The sequence below is a fragment of the Brassica napus genome, chromosome C2, assembly GCF_020379485.1.
Source record: "Brassica napus cultivar Da-Ae chromosome C2, Da-Ae, whole genome shotgun sequence".
Classification (NCBI taxonomy): Eukaryota; Viridiplantae; Streptophyta; class Magnoliopsida; order Brassicales; family Brassicaceae; genus Brassica; species Brassica napus.
Genome location: NC_063445.1, coordinates 52,412,492 through 52,429,105, shown reverse-complemented (window position 1 = coordinate 52,429,105; position 16,614 = coordinate 52,412,492). Strand labels below are relative to the sequence as shown.

At 34.1% G+C, this 16,614-nt stretch overlaps 2 protein-coding genes across 2 annotated transcripts; both read left to right on the top strand.

The window, feature by feature from the left end:
- Window positions 1–1,732: 1,732 nt before the first annotated feature.
- LOC106429005 (polygalacturonase-like) lies at window positions 1,733–3,539 on the top strand. The gene is made up of 4 exons (XM_013869746.3): window positions 1,733–1,950; window positions 2,036–2,344; window positions 2,432–2,950; window positions 3,042–3,539. The coding sequence occupies exons 1-4, from the start codon at window positions 1,840–1,842 to the stop codon at window positions 3,294–3,296; spliced, it is 1,194 nt and encodes a 397-aa protein (XP_013725200.1). The 5' UTR covers window positions 1,733–1,839; the 3' UTR covers window positions 3,297–3,539.
- Window positions 3,540–7,602: 4,063 nt separating this feature from the next.
- LOC106429023 (MMS19 nucleotide excision repair protein homolog) lies at window positions 7,603–13,494 on the top strand. Its single transcript, XM_013869767.3, has 20 exons — window positions 7,603–7,860; window positions 7,954–8,016; window positions 8,092–8,146; window positions 8,230–8,327; window positions 8,409–8,567; window positions 8,670–8,729; window positions 9,050–9,238; window positions 9,334–9,387; window positions 9,485–9,571; window positions 9,674–10,382; window positions 10,497–10,876; window positions 11,000–11,073; window positions 11,268–11,373; window positions 11,473–12,281; window positions 12,407–12,482; window positions 12,554–12,665; window positions 12,736–12,812; window positions 12,922–13,002; window positions 13,084–13,163; window positions 13,255–13,494. The coding sequence occupies exons 1-20, from the start codon at window positions 7,789–7,791 to the stop codon at window positions 13,286–13,288; spliced, it is 3,375 nt and encodes a 1,124-aa protein (XP_013725221.1). The 5' UTR covers window positions 7,603–7,788; the 3' UTR covers window positions 13,289–13,494.
- Window positions 13,495–16,614: the final 3,120 nt, after the last annotated feature.

Here is a 16,614-nt window from a genome sequence, read left to right as displayed (position 1 = left end):
ATTATTTTTAAATTTAATCAACTGAAAATAATATCCGTACAATTATGTGAGTCAAATTCTAGTTTTATGGATGCATGTTATATATTAGTGCTGCATGTTTTAGGTAATATTTTAATAATGCACGTTTTTAAAAATCTCCATTATTAAAATTATGCACATAAGAATAACTCATGAGTTTTTTTTGGTTGATTAAATGACATTATGTCCAAATTTATTTAAGGATATTTCATTAAGTTAACTGAAAAAGACAAACAATAAAATAGGAAGTTTAAATTCATTTAAGCATATTTCATTAATGTAACTGAAAAGACAAGTAATAAATTAGGCAGTTTTATTCTATTTAGGATATTTCATAAATGCAACTGAAAAAGACAAAAAAAAAAAAAAGGGAGTTTAATTAATGAAGTAAGAACATTTTCAAATGAGTACTTCTCTTTTAATAATATAGATTTTACTTTTTGTTTTGTATTGATATTTTAGATTACTTTATGAGATTCATTGCTATAGGGTTAACATATCTAAGAATGTGTAACTATTTAATTATCCATTATATCTTTATTTTAGAAGTTTATACACATAAGACATAACACATACTAAAGACAGATAATAAATCACATATAATAGTGTTATTAATGTTGAACAATTTATAAAACATGATATCAAACCACATTATGTAACTTCAGCCAAATTTAACGTTAGATTACTAACACTTTTAATAGACTGTAACAAATAATTTATTAGCTAAATGTAATATTAGCTGCTATATTAATAATTATCCGGGTAACTCACACATACATCTTGTTTATATATGGAGATGATATTTATCTACTTAGTTCAAAATACGGATATTGGTCTCATGAATCATGCATTGGAACTGAGTCGAGGACAAAATGATATTGGTCTCAAAATTTATTATTACACGGCTAGCATATTTAGTAACATGTAACAATTTATTTCCCCAGTATATCTACTAATTTATTACATTTTATTTTCAGTTTAGATTTGTAAATTCATTGTTAGACGTTTAATATATATATATATATAATATTGTATACCAATTAATTTATCCATGATATCTTATGTAAAATATATCTGTAATTAGTTATAATGTTTATTTCAATTTTATGGACATGTTATCAATATTACGTAAATACCAGCTGTGTATCGCAGTATTCCGGTGGAAAGCTAACTTGCTAAATCATTATTATTTAGAGTGTTTGAATTTCTAGAGACCATTTTGTATTTTTAAAAATATTTTAATGAATGGCAAAACAGTAAATAAATTGAATTTCTAGAGACCAATTACCAATCGTAGGCCGCCACGTGTCGTGGGTCCCGCAAAATAGTGTAAGAAAATGGCTAAGAGCGATCCGTAATTGGCGACGTTGGTGACCGTTTTATAAAAAAGACATGGGACCCACACTGATTTCAATGGATTTAGCGATAATCATGCTCTTATGACCCAATTCACCCATAAAAATATACATCATGCAAATTACGTACCTATTTTAAAATTGACCAGAGAAAAAGTCTTCGTTTCTTAATGCAAAGTAACTATTTTCGGTAAGCAACGGTATTATTAGTGTTTCTATATGTCAAACTCATCCTAAAAAGTTTCCAAAAATATCGGTAAGAAGAGGTGAAAGGAACGGTGGATAACAAACTCAACTTTAAAAACTCTCTCCTCTCAGAGACTATATAATGGCAGCCAAATCAAGGAACAAAACATAAATAAGAAAAATAAATTTTTATATATTAAAAAATAAAACCTAGTGATTTACAAAAAAGAAAAAACATAAAAAAATCTGTAATCACTAGTGAGTAAAATAAATCTCAATAATGGGTGTACATTTTGGAGTATCCACATTGTTTGTTTTTTGTTTGTTAGCTTTATCAGCAAATGCTAGAGAATTCAGAATCACTGCTCGTCCAGGTTCTGATATCACCGGCGTAAGTTTCTGATATTTTATTAATCTTCCCATTAACCAATTAGTTTTCTTGTTCTCCAAGAAATCTTAAGATCTTTGGGATGCAGGAATTGTCGAAACTATTCAAGGAGGCATGTCAGTGCGTGGACAAGAGCACCGTTTTGATCCCAAAAGGTGAATTCAAGCTTGGGGAAATAGAGATGATGGGTCCATGCAAAGCTCCTATAATATTTGTTCTTCAAGGCACTGTGAGAGCTGATGGGAACGTTAACGGGAAGGACTTTTGGGTCGCTTTCCGCAGGATTACTAACTTTAGATTGAACGGAGGTGGTATCTTTGACGGTGAAGGTAACGCTTCATGGAGGGCTAATAACTGCCACAAGACGTCATTAACTCAGTGCAAAAGACTCCCTATCGTATGTTGTCTATCTTCTATCTATAATAACTCAGCTAAATAGCAAATAGCATTGTTAATTTGTTGATGTTTTGTCATTGTTGAACAGAGCATACGGTTTGATTACATAACTGACGGTAAGGTAAGAGACATAACCTCGTTAGATGCAAAGAACTTCCACATCAACGTGATCGGGGCAAAGAACCTGACATTCGAAGACATCAGGATCGTAGCCCCTGATGAGAGTCCCAACACCGATGGAATCCACGTGGGAAGGAGTGACGGAATCAAGATCATCAACACCAACATCAAAACCGGAGATGACTGTATCTCTGTTGGGGACGGGATGAAAAACCTTCTTGTGGAAAGAGTTACATGCGGTCCGGGACACGGAATCAGTATTGGAAGCCTCGGATTATACGGGCACGAGGAAGACGTCACTGGCGTCAAGGTCGTGAACTGCACCCTCAGGAATACTGACAATGGTGTGAGGATCAAGACATGGCCGTCCGCAGCTTGCTCCACGACCGCCTCTGGTATCCATTTCGAGAATATTATTCTCCAGAACGTTAGCAACCCTATCCTCATCGACCAAGAGTACTGCCCCTGGAACCGATGCAACAAGAATGTGCGTACAAAAGAGTACTTTTCAAGAAAATCTAAACGAACATAGTCCATTGATCATCATTTTCAACGAAACGTTTTTGTTTTGTTTGTAGAAACCATCATCTATCAAGCTGGTGGACATAAAGTTCAAGAATATCAAAGGATCATCAGGGAACAAAGACGCAGTTAAGCTATTGTGCAGCAAGGGATTTCCGTGTAAGAACGTGGAGATCGGCGACATTGATATTACATATAATGGAAAAGACGGTCCAGCAACGTTCCAGTGCTCCAACGTATCTCCGAAGTTGGTGGGGAAACAGTGTCCTAAAGCATGTAGCAGCCCAGTGACGAAGCAACCAGGCCACTAGAAGCTCGGAGTGTATATAATATATACTCTAAAATGTACACCCTAGTGTATGTTATTTCCTTTGATTCTTTGTAAAAAAAACTGTTTGTTTTTGCCGCTTTGGCCCCCAAAATTTTGCATTTTTGCTAGCTTTATTGATTGTATAAATGCATCACTCTTGTAAAAATATAATAATGTAGCAATGAGAAACTAAGATTTCACTGCAATTAACATAGTAAATGAGAAAGCTATGATTGGTCTCGTAGATATGATAAAAAAACTGTTTCTTTTCCTCGTATATTCATGAAAGACTAAACGTGAGAACTCCGCCTTGCTGATGGTAGAACTCTCTTAAAGTTCTCAAAAAATTTAAATTAAACACTTTTATTCGATAAAATCACTTTAAAATCAATTAACCACATTTAATATAATGACAAATAGAAAAAAAGAGGTTTAAAAAAGTCAGAAAAAATATCTCTGCACAGAATCAGTTTTTTCTTTTTCTCCTAGTTCTATACTTTTTTATCTTCAGATACATAACTAAAATTCAACAATTGAGCTGCTCTAATTTTGCCTCTTGTACCTTTTGGAAACATGTAGTTATCATCAACATAAGATTCGCCAAGAGAAGCTGTTTATCTTGTCTCAATCTATAAGTTCTAGGTAAGCCAAAACCATGTAGTAAGAATCAAACCGTAAATAAAACCGCATATTAGAATAACTTAGATGATAATTTTCCAAAAATACTTTGTAAATTACTCATAAACTGTGGTTTGATGGGTGTCAACATGAGGATTTTACCAAAACTACCAAGAAAATTTTGTTGATTTTACACAATTAAAATTTTATATAGATTTAAGGAGTGTTATGTGACACTCCAATCTCCTTAGTAGATCCGCCACTGGTTCTAGGATATCCTCTTGTTCCCAACTCAAAGCTACATTCACCACTACTTCCTCCATACTTAAATCTATTAATCTATGGGTCTTTAGCTTTTAAGAAACAAAATATGTTTTTATTTAACTTGGATAAATATATATTTTTTGTTATAACCAGAAAATAATATGGAAACATGTAAATAAATACAATAAGTAAATGATACAAAAAATTCAATACTAACGAAAATAAATTTGTTATATAAATATGGATTTCAAATTTAAGAGGTCAGTTTGGATCAGAAGATAAATCTGTATATAAACGTATTTCACATCCTAAAATTCTGGGGTCCTAATTTTACAATTCATATCAATAATATCTAATCTATTAATTTAGGGTCCTAATTTTTATCTACTATTTAAAAGTCTTACTAGGACCATTTGATTAATTACTTAATATGACATAATGATTATTCTTAGTCTAACAAATCTGTTGAGTAAATATATATTTAAATTTTATTTTTAATTATAACAAAATCTGTTGAAAAAATATCTACCCAAATCTTATTAAAAGTTTTAAGTATTTTTTTAAAAATCATGCAATAAGTAATTTCGTAATTAGTAATATAATATGATTATACATTAATATTAATTAAAATTTTACTATAAAACAAAAAAAAATTCTTTGCTATTTTATAAATTTTATCTATACTATTATTTATGAAGTGATTTGGCTTATTTGTCATCTTCTCCATGATATTAGTTAATTTGCTTACTTGTCATATTTTTCATGAATTTTAGGATAAATCATTAGTTTAATTAATATTATTATTAAATTTTTTTTTTGATATCTATATATATTTATCATGATATTTAAAATCATGATAAACATGAACCTACTTTACCGATATATATAGTAATATTTTTTAAAAATATATTTTAATATATAATAAACATGACATATATGACATTTAATTAATAAATAGATATTAATAATATATACTGATAATATCATCATTACTTTTCTCTCATTTATAATTTTAATGACTAATATTATAGCTAATTTCTCTGATTTTTACTGAAAATATTGATCAAATACAGATTATTATAAAATTTATATATAAGTATACTAATATATCTTAATTAATCAGTTTCTTTAGTTAATTTTCTTATTTTTTATTTTTTCCATAGTTATAGGATAAATAATTAGTTTAATTAATATTATTATTTAATTTATTTATTTTGATATCTATATATTTATCATGATATTTAAAATAATTAATATTTAAAATAATTAATAAACATTAACATATTTAACCAATATATATATATATATATATATATATATATATATATATACACACTAATACTAATATTTTTTTAAATTAAGTGAGTTTATTTGTCATCTTCTCCATGATTTTAGTTAATTTGCTTACTTGTCATATTTTCCATGATTTTAGGATAAATCATTAGTTTAATTAATAATATTATTTATTTATTATTTATTTTGATATCTATATATTTATCATGATATTTAAAATCATGATAAACATGAACCTATTTTACCGATATATATACTAATATTTTTTAAAAATATATTTTAATATATAATAAACATGATATTTACGACATTTAATTAATAAATAGATATTAATAATATATACCGATAATATCATCATTACTTTTCTCTTATTTATAATTTTAATGACTAATATTATAGCTAGTTTTTCTGATTTTTACTGAAAATATTGATCAAATACATGTTATTATAAAATTTATATATAAGTATACTAATATATCTGAATTAATCAATTTCTTTAGTTAATTTGCTTATTTTTCATCTTTTCCATAGTTGTAGGATAAATCATTAGTTTAATTAATATTATTATTTAATTTATTTATTTTGATATCTATATATTTATCATGATATCTAAAATAATTAATAAACATTAACATATTTTACCAATATATATATATATATATATATACTAATATTTTAAAAATTATATATTTTAATATATAATTATCATGATATTTCGGAATTAATAAATAGATATTAACAATATCTACCAATAATATCATCATTAATTTTCTCTCATTTTATAATTTTAATGACTAATATTATAGCCAATTTCTCTGTTTCTACTGAAAATATTGATCAAATACAGATTATTATAAAATTTATATATAAGTACACTAATATATCCAAATTAATTGGTTTCTTTTGTTTATTCGGTTTAATCCCTTAATATATTGAACCATATTCATATACTGATGTTTTCTAAACATAACATCCTCGGTACTTTCAAATCCAGACTATTTTCTTTATTTCGGTTTGGTTCGGTTTTGAATGGTTTGGTTTTACCAGATTGAACACTCCTAAACTATTGTTATTGTTAATGTTTTATATTTGTGATTTGTTTTATAATCCTTTTAGTATCACATGATTTCTTTTCGGTCCAAATACAATATATGTTAATTTCACATACAAAAATTTCTAATTTAGTTATTACTATAAAAAAGATTTTGATCCAAAATTTACATCACATAAATAAAAATATGAAACAAAATAATACAATTTAATACATTGATTACCGATATGAATATTGAAATTTTATAATTTATAATAATTTAAAATTTGTATCTAATTTAATTATTATTATCTTATAAAAAAATTAGAATTAAAAATTGTTAGATGTATAGATATATTAATCCGCACAATGTGCGGGACATCAACTAGTAATATATTATATAAAATAGAAGTAATATAGAATTAAATAAAACAAAACTATATAAAATGGGTAAATTAACCTATTTTATTTTAAAATTGCTTTCATTTAAATATATAAAATAAACTATCATTCACAGTTAAAAAGGGTTAAATTCATAAATTATGTATATTTTATACAAAAAAATATTAGCATATGTTAAACGTTTATATCTACAACTATATATTATTTAATTAATTTGAAATTCACAACAATATATTATCTAAAATAATTATATACAAAATATAATAGTCATAACTAACTTTTAGATCATGCGTTATTTGCAAAATAGGATATGAGAAAGTTTAAAACAAATGATTATATATTAATAATGCTGAATAAAAAAACTAAACAATAAAATTATAAAGTTACACAATATATAACACTCAAATGTAAATCATATATTTAAAATGTTTACAATAATATTTAATGTATACATTTATAAAATAAAAATATATCCGCACGAAGGTGCAGGTCAAATTCTAGTTGATAAATTATAAAGAAATACATTAATACTTAAAACATTTTTTACTCATAAACGTGAATAAAAAAATAATATATGATTTATTTTGATACAGAAAAGTAATTATTCTTTTCTTTTTGTCAGCAGACAGAAAAGTAATTAAATAGAAAACATTTATTCACAGTCGGTTGATATATAAAGGACTAGTGTTAAACCCACAAAAAAAAAAAAAACTTATTCTATTTTATTTCCCTCCTCCTTGAGCATTAGAGGCCGCCGCACGCGGACTCTCTCTCTCGTCTCTCACACTCTCCTCTACCGTGTAAGCCATCGCCGCCGTGACTTGGTCCCAATTCTCTCTCCCTAGGTCAAAATCGTTGCCATCTAAGGTCTCAACTCCGTGCGAAGATGGCTGCACTGAATAATCTCACCGAGCATCTCGAAGCTTTCGTCGACGTCACTCGTTCCCCTACTCACCATGTACTTACTTACTCCTTGAGATACTTGCTTCCGCCTTAGTGTTGTTTGCACATTGGTGGTGGAAATCGATTTTGGATTTGTGTGTTCCTGTAGGCTGAGAGTCTGAAAGCGATTGCTACTTCCTTGGAGAAGGGTGTCTTGTCTATAAACCAATTGGTAAAAACATTCTTTTAATCATCTTGTGTGATCTCAAAAGGTGTTAAGTTCTGTATTCTCTTGTGTGAAGTGTAGGTCGTGGAGATGGACATGTATTTGACGACTACTGATGATGTTGTCCGAGCACGAGGTAGTAGTTCTTTTCTCTTTTAATTTGTTTTAATATGTAACGGAAACGGTGAGATAATGAGAAAGGGTTTGTCTTTTTGTTAGGTATTCTCTTGCTTGCGGAGATGCTGGATTATCTAAAGTCAAAGCCTTTGGACAATGCAGTTGTCCATAGTCTCATTGGTTTCTTTACCGCTAAGCTGGTGATTTGATTCTTCTACTTCTTGTGGGGGGTACAGTAATTATTCAGTTTCTTAAAAATTGTGATGTCGATGTTGTGCCAGGCAGAGTGGAGATCGGTGCGAGGTGCACTTTCTGGTTGCTTGGCTCTGATTAAGAGGAAAGGCGTAGCTGGTGTGGTCACTGCTGTTGATGCAGAAGCTGTGGCCAAGTCAATGGCACAGAGTATTCAAGTGCAGTCTTTAGCACTGTATGATCGCAAGGTGTAAAACTATTGCTAGTAGCATTCTGTTTTCTGAATCACTGTGTTCCTTCTACATTGGATGTTTTTATTGATTTATTCTTCTTACGAATGTTTTTTGCAGCTCTGTTTTGAACTGTTGGAGTGCCTTCTAGAGCAATACCCTGAAGCTATGATAAATTTGGTATGTTAATGCTATCTACTTGCGGATACGTAGTTTAGAATCGAAAGTTCAGTCTAGTGTATGAGGAATGTTTTCTTGCAAATCTATTTGCGTCAGCCTGGTGGGTAGACAAATTATTGTTTAAATATGTAATACATGCTCTCAGCTCATCAAAAGCTTCATGTTTAGGTTATCCTAGTTCTCCTGATTTATAACTCAATACAAACAAAGACCGTCACCGTCTTAGTTTTCTGTTTTGTTCTTCTTCCTTGTTTATATCTGCTGAGGGTCTAGCCTCATTTATCTCATAGTCCTATTGACTAAACGATCATTTTTCCTAGGGAGATTTGATGGTTTATGCTACATGCGAAGCCATCGACGGAGAAAAAGACCCTCCATGCTTAATGATAGCTTTTCATGTAGTGGAGCTTTTGGCTCGATTGTTTCCCAGCCCCTCCGGTCCAGTTGCGTCTGAGGCATCTGATCTTTTTGAGTTTATAAGTTGCTACTTCCCACTTCACTATACGCATGTGAGTTTGAAGCCTAACCTTTTTTATGATGTGACTTATTGATGGATTTTTCTTTCTTTCGTTAAACTGTTGGTGTTTTCTTTTTGTGATTTTAGACAAAAGGTGATGAAGCTAGTATTCCAAGAGAAGACCTTTCAAGGGGACTATCTGTGAGTATTTTCTCAATATTTATTGTTTGCATAAGTTCTTGCTGTCAATGCATAGCATTATATTGAATTCACTGATGTACTTCATTCGATTTTGCAGCTGGCAATCTCTTCGACGCCTTTTTTCGAACCGTATGCTATTCCATTGCTTCTTGAAAAGCTTTCAGCTTCTCTACCAGTCGCAAAGGTTTGTTGAACATGTAGTTTTCTGTTATAATACATCTAGATGATTTGCTACTCTGGATGCTGGACAAGTATAGTTACCTTTGTTCCATTAAAATCTGTCTAGGTTGATTCTTTGAAATGTCTGAAAGATTGCGCTGTGAACTATGGAGTAAGCAGAATGAAGAAGCACTATAAAGATCTTTGGCCCGCTTTAAAAGATGCACTTTATGCTTCCACTAAGACAGATTTGTCCTTTGGTCTAGAATCCCTCACTAGTCCAGGGTTTGAAATGGGTGAGATCCACAGAGAAGCTGTTAATCTTCTTCAGAGGCTTGTCAAGCAAGATATCTCGTTTTTAGGTCTTGTTGTTGAAGATATACGCGTAAACATGGTCTTCGATACCATTTCTAGATACTTGCGGTATGAAGAAATGCTTGACACGAGCAAACTGGAGGTTCTTGTTGTCAGTCAGATACTGTCTGTGTCTGCCAGATCTTCTGTTGAGTCATGCAATATAATCTTTGAAACCTTTTTCTCCCGCCTTATGAATACTCTAGGGATTGTTGAGAAGACGTCACCTGGTGATCTTGTTCACAACGAAAACTCGACTGTTTCTACTAGACTCTACCATGGAGGTCTTCATCTTTGCATCGAACTTCTTACAGCATCAAAAGATCTTATTCCGAGTTCCGAGGAATGTACCTCAACACCTGAAAGCGCGCAGCAATCATGGTGCTCTATAGTTAACAGGTTCTCAGCTTCACTGATCGAGGCGTTCACTTCTGCAGTACAAAGCTCTAATGATGATTGTAGTGCAGATGCATATCTTGGAGGTGAATGTTCTTGCCTTGGCTCTGATGTGATACTGAACTCGTGCTACAAATCTTTCTAGGTTTCCTTTTTTTATTCCTGTTCTCTAATTTTTTTTTTCCTTAATCAATGTCCAGTTAAGGGTTTGCTGGCTATGGGTATGTTCCGGGGCGGCTCTTCTCCTGTATCGAGATCTGAATTCGAGAAGATATTGACGACCTTAACATCAATCATCGCAGCCAATAGTGCCAAAACAGTGAAGTGGGAATTGGCATTGAAAGCGCTTGTCTGCATGGGTTCATTTATTGATCGGTATTCTGAGAGTGAAAAGGCTATGAGCTACATGGCTATAGTTGTCGAAAATTTGGTCTCGCTGGTTCGCTCTAGTCATTGTTCTCTTCCACATCCAATGATATTAGAAGCAACTTCAGAAGTTTGCTCTACTATGCCAACGTACGTAGAGAAAATGGTTGAAGGATTTGAAGAAGCTTTCTGCTCCAGTTTCTCTGATTTCTGTGTAAGTCTTGGCCCCATGACTCTAGATCGTAAAGTTTTCACTATAGTTTCTGTTTCCATCTCCAACAAGCAAGGGATTGAGAGCTTCCTCATATCTAACTATTATTTGGAAAACACTTGTCAGGTCAATGGAAACTTCAAGTCAATCGAAAATTGTTCTCAGCTCCTGGAGTGTGTGACCAATAAATTGCTTCCACGGTACCCAATCTTTTCTTAAACTAGCTTTTCAGCGTGTGTATTTAGTTAGACTCTTAGTTGTTTATAAAGAGCCAACTATTATGTATGATACATCTTATCGATTGCCTTGCTTGTTGGTTTTAATATGAATTTATACTGTATTCTTCGTTCTCCCTCAATCTTGATTTGTGGTATTTTGTTTTGACCTCCAATAGTCTGACAGAGATCGATGGTCTCGAGAAAAGCTTGGTGAATTTTGCTATAAGTATGTGGAATCAAATTGAATCCTCTATTGTTTTCAGTTATGATTTTAATGGCAGGGTAAGTGCTCGGATAAACTTTATACCAATTGTTTCTCTTCAAAGCAGATTTGATTCAATCTATTGTTGACGTTATGAATGTGTTGCTCTTCTACTACAGGAGTTTGTTGAGGCAGCAATGAAAACAATGGGAGAAATTGTAGGAGTTGCTTCGGTAGATTCACAGAATAGTATAATCCAAAAAGCTTATAATGTGATCTCATCAAGCACGCTTCCAGCGATGGAGTCGATACCTCTGACCGTTGCTGCACTAGAGGGTTTACAACGCAACCTGTCCACTAGGGATGAATTGATACTTTCACTATTTGCGTCAGTTATCATAGGTGCATCTCCCAAGGCATCCATTCCAGATGTGAAGTCACTTGTAGATCTGTTTTTGGTATCCTTTCTTAAGGGTTATATCCGAGCGGCTCAAGCTTTGGGTTCAATGATTAACAAATTGGTGACGGGTTCTGGTGGAACAAATATCTCAACCGATTGTTCCTTGGAAGAAGCATGTGATATAATATTTCACGAGAGCGACTCTAGTAAAACTATATGTGGAAGTGAGACATTTTTGGGAAAGATATGTTTAGGTTTCTGTGGTTCGCTGGACCTTCAGACCCGCGCCATCACAGGTCTAGCGTGGATTGGGAAAGGTTTACTCATGCGGGGTGATAAAAGAGTTAATGAAATAGCTCTGGTACTAATGGAATGCTTAAAATCAACTAACAGTTCCGGGAATGCTCTGCATCCTTCTGCCATGAAACATGCAGCTGATGCATTCCTCACACTAATGTCTGATTCGGAAGTGTGTCTGAACAGAAAGTTTCATGCAGTTATACGGCCACTCTATAAGCAACGGTTTTTCTCTATAACAGTTCCTATTTTGGAGTCGTTGATTGTGAATTCCCAGACTCCACTCTCAAGGTAGACCAATCTTTAACTCTATTTCTAGTTACTTCTTTATATGCTGTAGGTTTGAATGAAAGTCATAATAGTTTCTACGTATTGTGGCAACCAATTCCAGCTGACTAGTTTTGTCATTGTTTCAGGACAATGTTGCATGTCGCTCTCGCGCATGTTGTATCCAACGTTCCAGTTACGGTCATATTGGACAATACCAAAAAGGTAAGCCGCAAGATAGAGTTTGTATTTTCTACCTTTATAAACAGTTTCTTAGTAGACCATTGTCAGTGCAGCTGCTCTCGGTGATATTGGAAGGCTTGTCTGTCTTAAGCGTTGACTCTGTGCATAAAGAAACACTTTTCAGTCTGTTACTGGTTTTATCTGGAACGCTTACTGATATTAAAGGTAAGAAAAATTAGATGCTGGAATGTGAAAGCTATTGCATTATATGAAACCTCGTTGCTCTGTTTGGCAGGTCAACAATCAGTCAGTGATAATGCACACAGAATCATCGAATGCCTGGTCAAGCTTACATCATACCCACATCTAATGGTAACAAATCATTTTCTCTGCAGAAGCATCTTCTATATCTTCTTTTTGCTCCCAGTGGGATTGATTCTTGGATCTTCTAAGGAGATTTTTATGTTAAAACGGTGTGCAGGTTGTAAGGGAGACGGCGATTCAGTGTCTTGCTACTTTGTTGGAATTGCCCCATGGAAGAATCTATCCTTTCAGAAGAGAGGTTAGTTGAAAGATCTTAACACAAAGTTTTTAATATGAGAGTAACAACTGAGTTTTTATGACTTTGAAATTATGCTTTAAGGTTTTACAAGCAGTAACAAAGGCACTCGATGATCCAAAACGTAGAGTTAGAGAAGAAGCGATTAAATGCAGGCAGGCTTGGTAAGTCAACATTAAATTGATTAATAGTCTTTTTTATGACTCGTATTAGCCATTATCTTGGGATATGATTCTGATGAATTGTCAAAAGCAGGACGTCGATCTCATCCAGGAGTACCCCTTTCTGAAGTTTGATTCAGAGTTTCATGAAGCCAAGTTATGTTTCTTGAAGCAATGCAGTATCTTTACTGTATTCTTATAGAGTTAGTTTCCTTACCGGGACTGGCACATGTATCCTCTTGAGTCTAAAGTCTTTGGGTCTTTATGATGCATTTATACCCCTATTTGCTATTCTGTTATATATGAAGGATACTAATAGACAAGTCTTCATCTATGATCTAGACTTTCACTACACTACATCTAGTTCCTTTTTTAAGATATAAATCAATTAAAATAATAATCCTGACTAGGGCACCAGAACAGAGCTTCCAGTTCCGGCTGGCTGTCAAAGAAATAGTGGTTCTCACAAATAGATAATGTTGATGACTAAACATACAAAGAGAGAAAAGAAACTACAATAGGAGAAAAAAAATCTAAGCCTCAACGGATTGTAAACTGATCCCACATCTTCGCCAGATATCCATCGCCAACTTAACCGAAATCAAGCCAAGCACTGCAATTTCACTTTCCTTTCAATCTTCATCCGACTAACCACATGACATCTAGTTCCTTAAACTATATAATATGGTATCAAAGCTATGGATATGAAGGGGTGGAGGGATAGTGAAGAATATCAGGTGATAGCAAAAGTTGTGTTGACTTGTAAGGAAGGTGAAAACCAGCCTTTGTGCGATGACCAGATGACCAACCTGGGATTTATGATTTATCGATGGCTCGGTGAATGCGGTGGTAACGTTTTTGTGAAGTTTTTCCATTTGCTAAGAGTGAAAAACTAGTTTGTTTCTTATAATTTGCATAATACTTTTTTAATCAAAATTAAATATGCACCCTATTTCTCGAGGACATCCAAGTTGTGGCACATGAGAGAACTATTTTTAGTTCTTCTAGACAATCCGAGGTAGAAGATCAGCATAACAACTGAAACTGTTGTGACGGATGTGAGAAGATAGAGATTAACAGATGGATAAACAATAAAAAAAAACAAAGAGATTTAACGTGGTTCACCCCTAACGGCTACTTCCACGGGCAAAGAGAGATTTTATTGATAGAGGAACTACAGAGATCTGTCTACAAGAATATCAGATCTAGTTTCTCTACAGCTGCTAACTAGGTTTAGAGGGGGCACAAAATATATATAGTTATGTCTCGGAAAACCCTAGCACTAGTGGGTCTCAAAAGACTAAGGCCCAAAATATTCAAGGCATTATTCAACAAATCTTCACCTTGACTTGAATCCTACACCGATATGCTTGGTTCTCTCATGATGAACATGATCCTTGGCTAAGCAGATAGCACTTAAGCTATCACAAAACACAGTAGCCTGATCATGATGAAGACCAAGATCACTGACCAATCCTCTCAACCATATTGCCTCCTTAGCAGCTTCTGTCAATGCCATATACTCTGCCTCAGTTGTAGACAAAGTCACTGTCGACTGCAAAGTCGCCTTCCAGCTCACAACAGAACCACCCAAAGTAAATACGTAACCAATCATAGATCTCCTGCATAATCCGAATCAGAATACCCAGTAACCAGTCTCGGATCCTTGTCTCCATAGACAAGACCAACATCAGATATACCCTTAAGGTACCGGAAAATCCTCTTCACAGTGATCCAATGCTCCTTTCGCGGCTGAACCATGAACCTACTCACAACACTGACTGCGTGTGCAAGATCTGGTCTTGTACAAACCATAGCATACATCAAACTTCCTACAACACTAGCATAAGGAACACGTGACATATAATCGATTTCCCCTTCAGACATTTCATCACTCATGGTAGGATGAAAATTTGCAGCACATGGAGTATCGATAGGCTTAACATTAAGCATCCCGAATCTTGTCAAGACCTTTTCAATGTAGGCCTTTTGTGACAAGAACAGCTTCTTCTTCGTCCTATCCCTGAAGATCTCCATTCCTAGAATCTTCCTCGCAGCACCCAAATCTTTCATCTCAAACTCAGAACTCAGTAGTTCTTTCAGCTTCTGAACATAACACTTCTTCTTGGCAGCTATCAGCATGTCGTCTACATACAGCACCAGGTAGATATACGACTCATCCTCCACCTTGCTCATGTAGACACAACAGTCATAAGGACTCCTGTCGTAGCCCAACTTGACCATATAACTGTCAAACCTCTTGTACCACTGTCTAGGAGACTGCTTAAGTCCATACATCGACTTCCTCAACTTGCACACATGATCTTCTTTACCAGGAAATAGAAAACCCTCAGGCTGAGTCATATAGATCTCCTCCTCAAGCTCTCCATGAAGAAAAGCAGTCTTCACATCAAGTTGCTCCAACTCCAGATCCTGACGTGCTACTAACGCCAATAGCACTCTGATAAAGGTGTGTCTGATCACGGGTGATAATATCTCATTGTAGTCCACGCTTTCTCTTTGACTGAAACCTCTAGCAACAACTCGAGATTTATACTTGACTCCCTCTTCTGGTGACTGACCTTCTTTTAGCTTATAAATCCACTTGCAAGTCACAACTTTTCTCCCAGGTGGTAGTGTGACCAGATCCCATGTGTGATTCTTTTCATGAGATTCCATCTCATCTCCCATTGAAGCAAACCATTTCTCAGATGCATAACTTGAAATGGCTTCTCTGTAAGTAGACGGCTCGTATGTGTCCACTTCCTCTGCAACCTGTAGTGCATAACCCACCATATCTTCAAACCGATATCTCTCTGGTGGCCTAACATCAACCCTCCTTGGTCTGTCTTTAGCAATACTGCGTTTTTCAGACCCAATACGTTGATTTCTAGAATTAGAAGATTGAGGCTGCTCATCAGACGTCGATCGCTCGCTCTCTTCCTGAGGATTGATCGATCTCGTGTTGTCAAACATCGATCGGAGATCTCTGCCATCACCCAATCCTGTGTCTGGCATAGATCGATCGCTCCCTGACACTGGATCGGTTGATCCTGGGTAGTCTGACTGCACTTCCTGCAGCTCCACCTGCTTGTCAACATCCTCCTGATCTGCTTCTGAAATGGACTCAGCTGAAACTTTGAACATAGAACTCTCATCAAACACAACGTTCCTGCTCATAACAACCCGTTTCTCAGATGGAGACCAAACTCTGTATCCCTTTACACCATCTCCATAGCCCATAAACACTCCCTTCTTCGCTCTTGGTTCCAGCTTTCCTTCATTAACATGATAGTAAACCGTGCAACCAAAGACTCTCAGAATAAAATAATCAGCAGATCTGCCTGACCATACCTCATTAGGTATTCGACACTCGATCCCTGTATGCGGTCCAAGATTGATCAAATAACAAGACGTGTTCACTACCTCAGCCCAAAACCTCTTCTCTAAACCA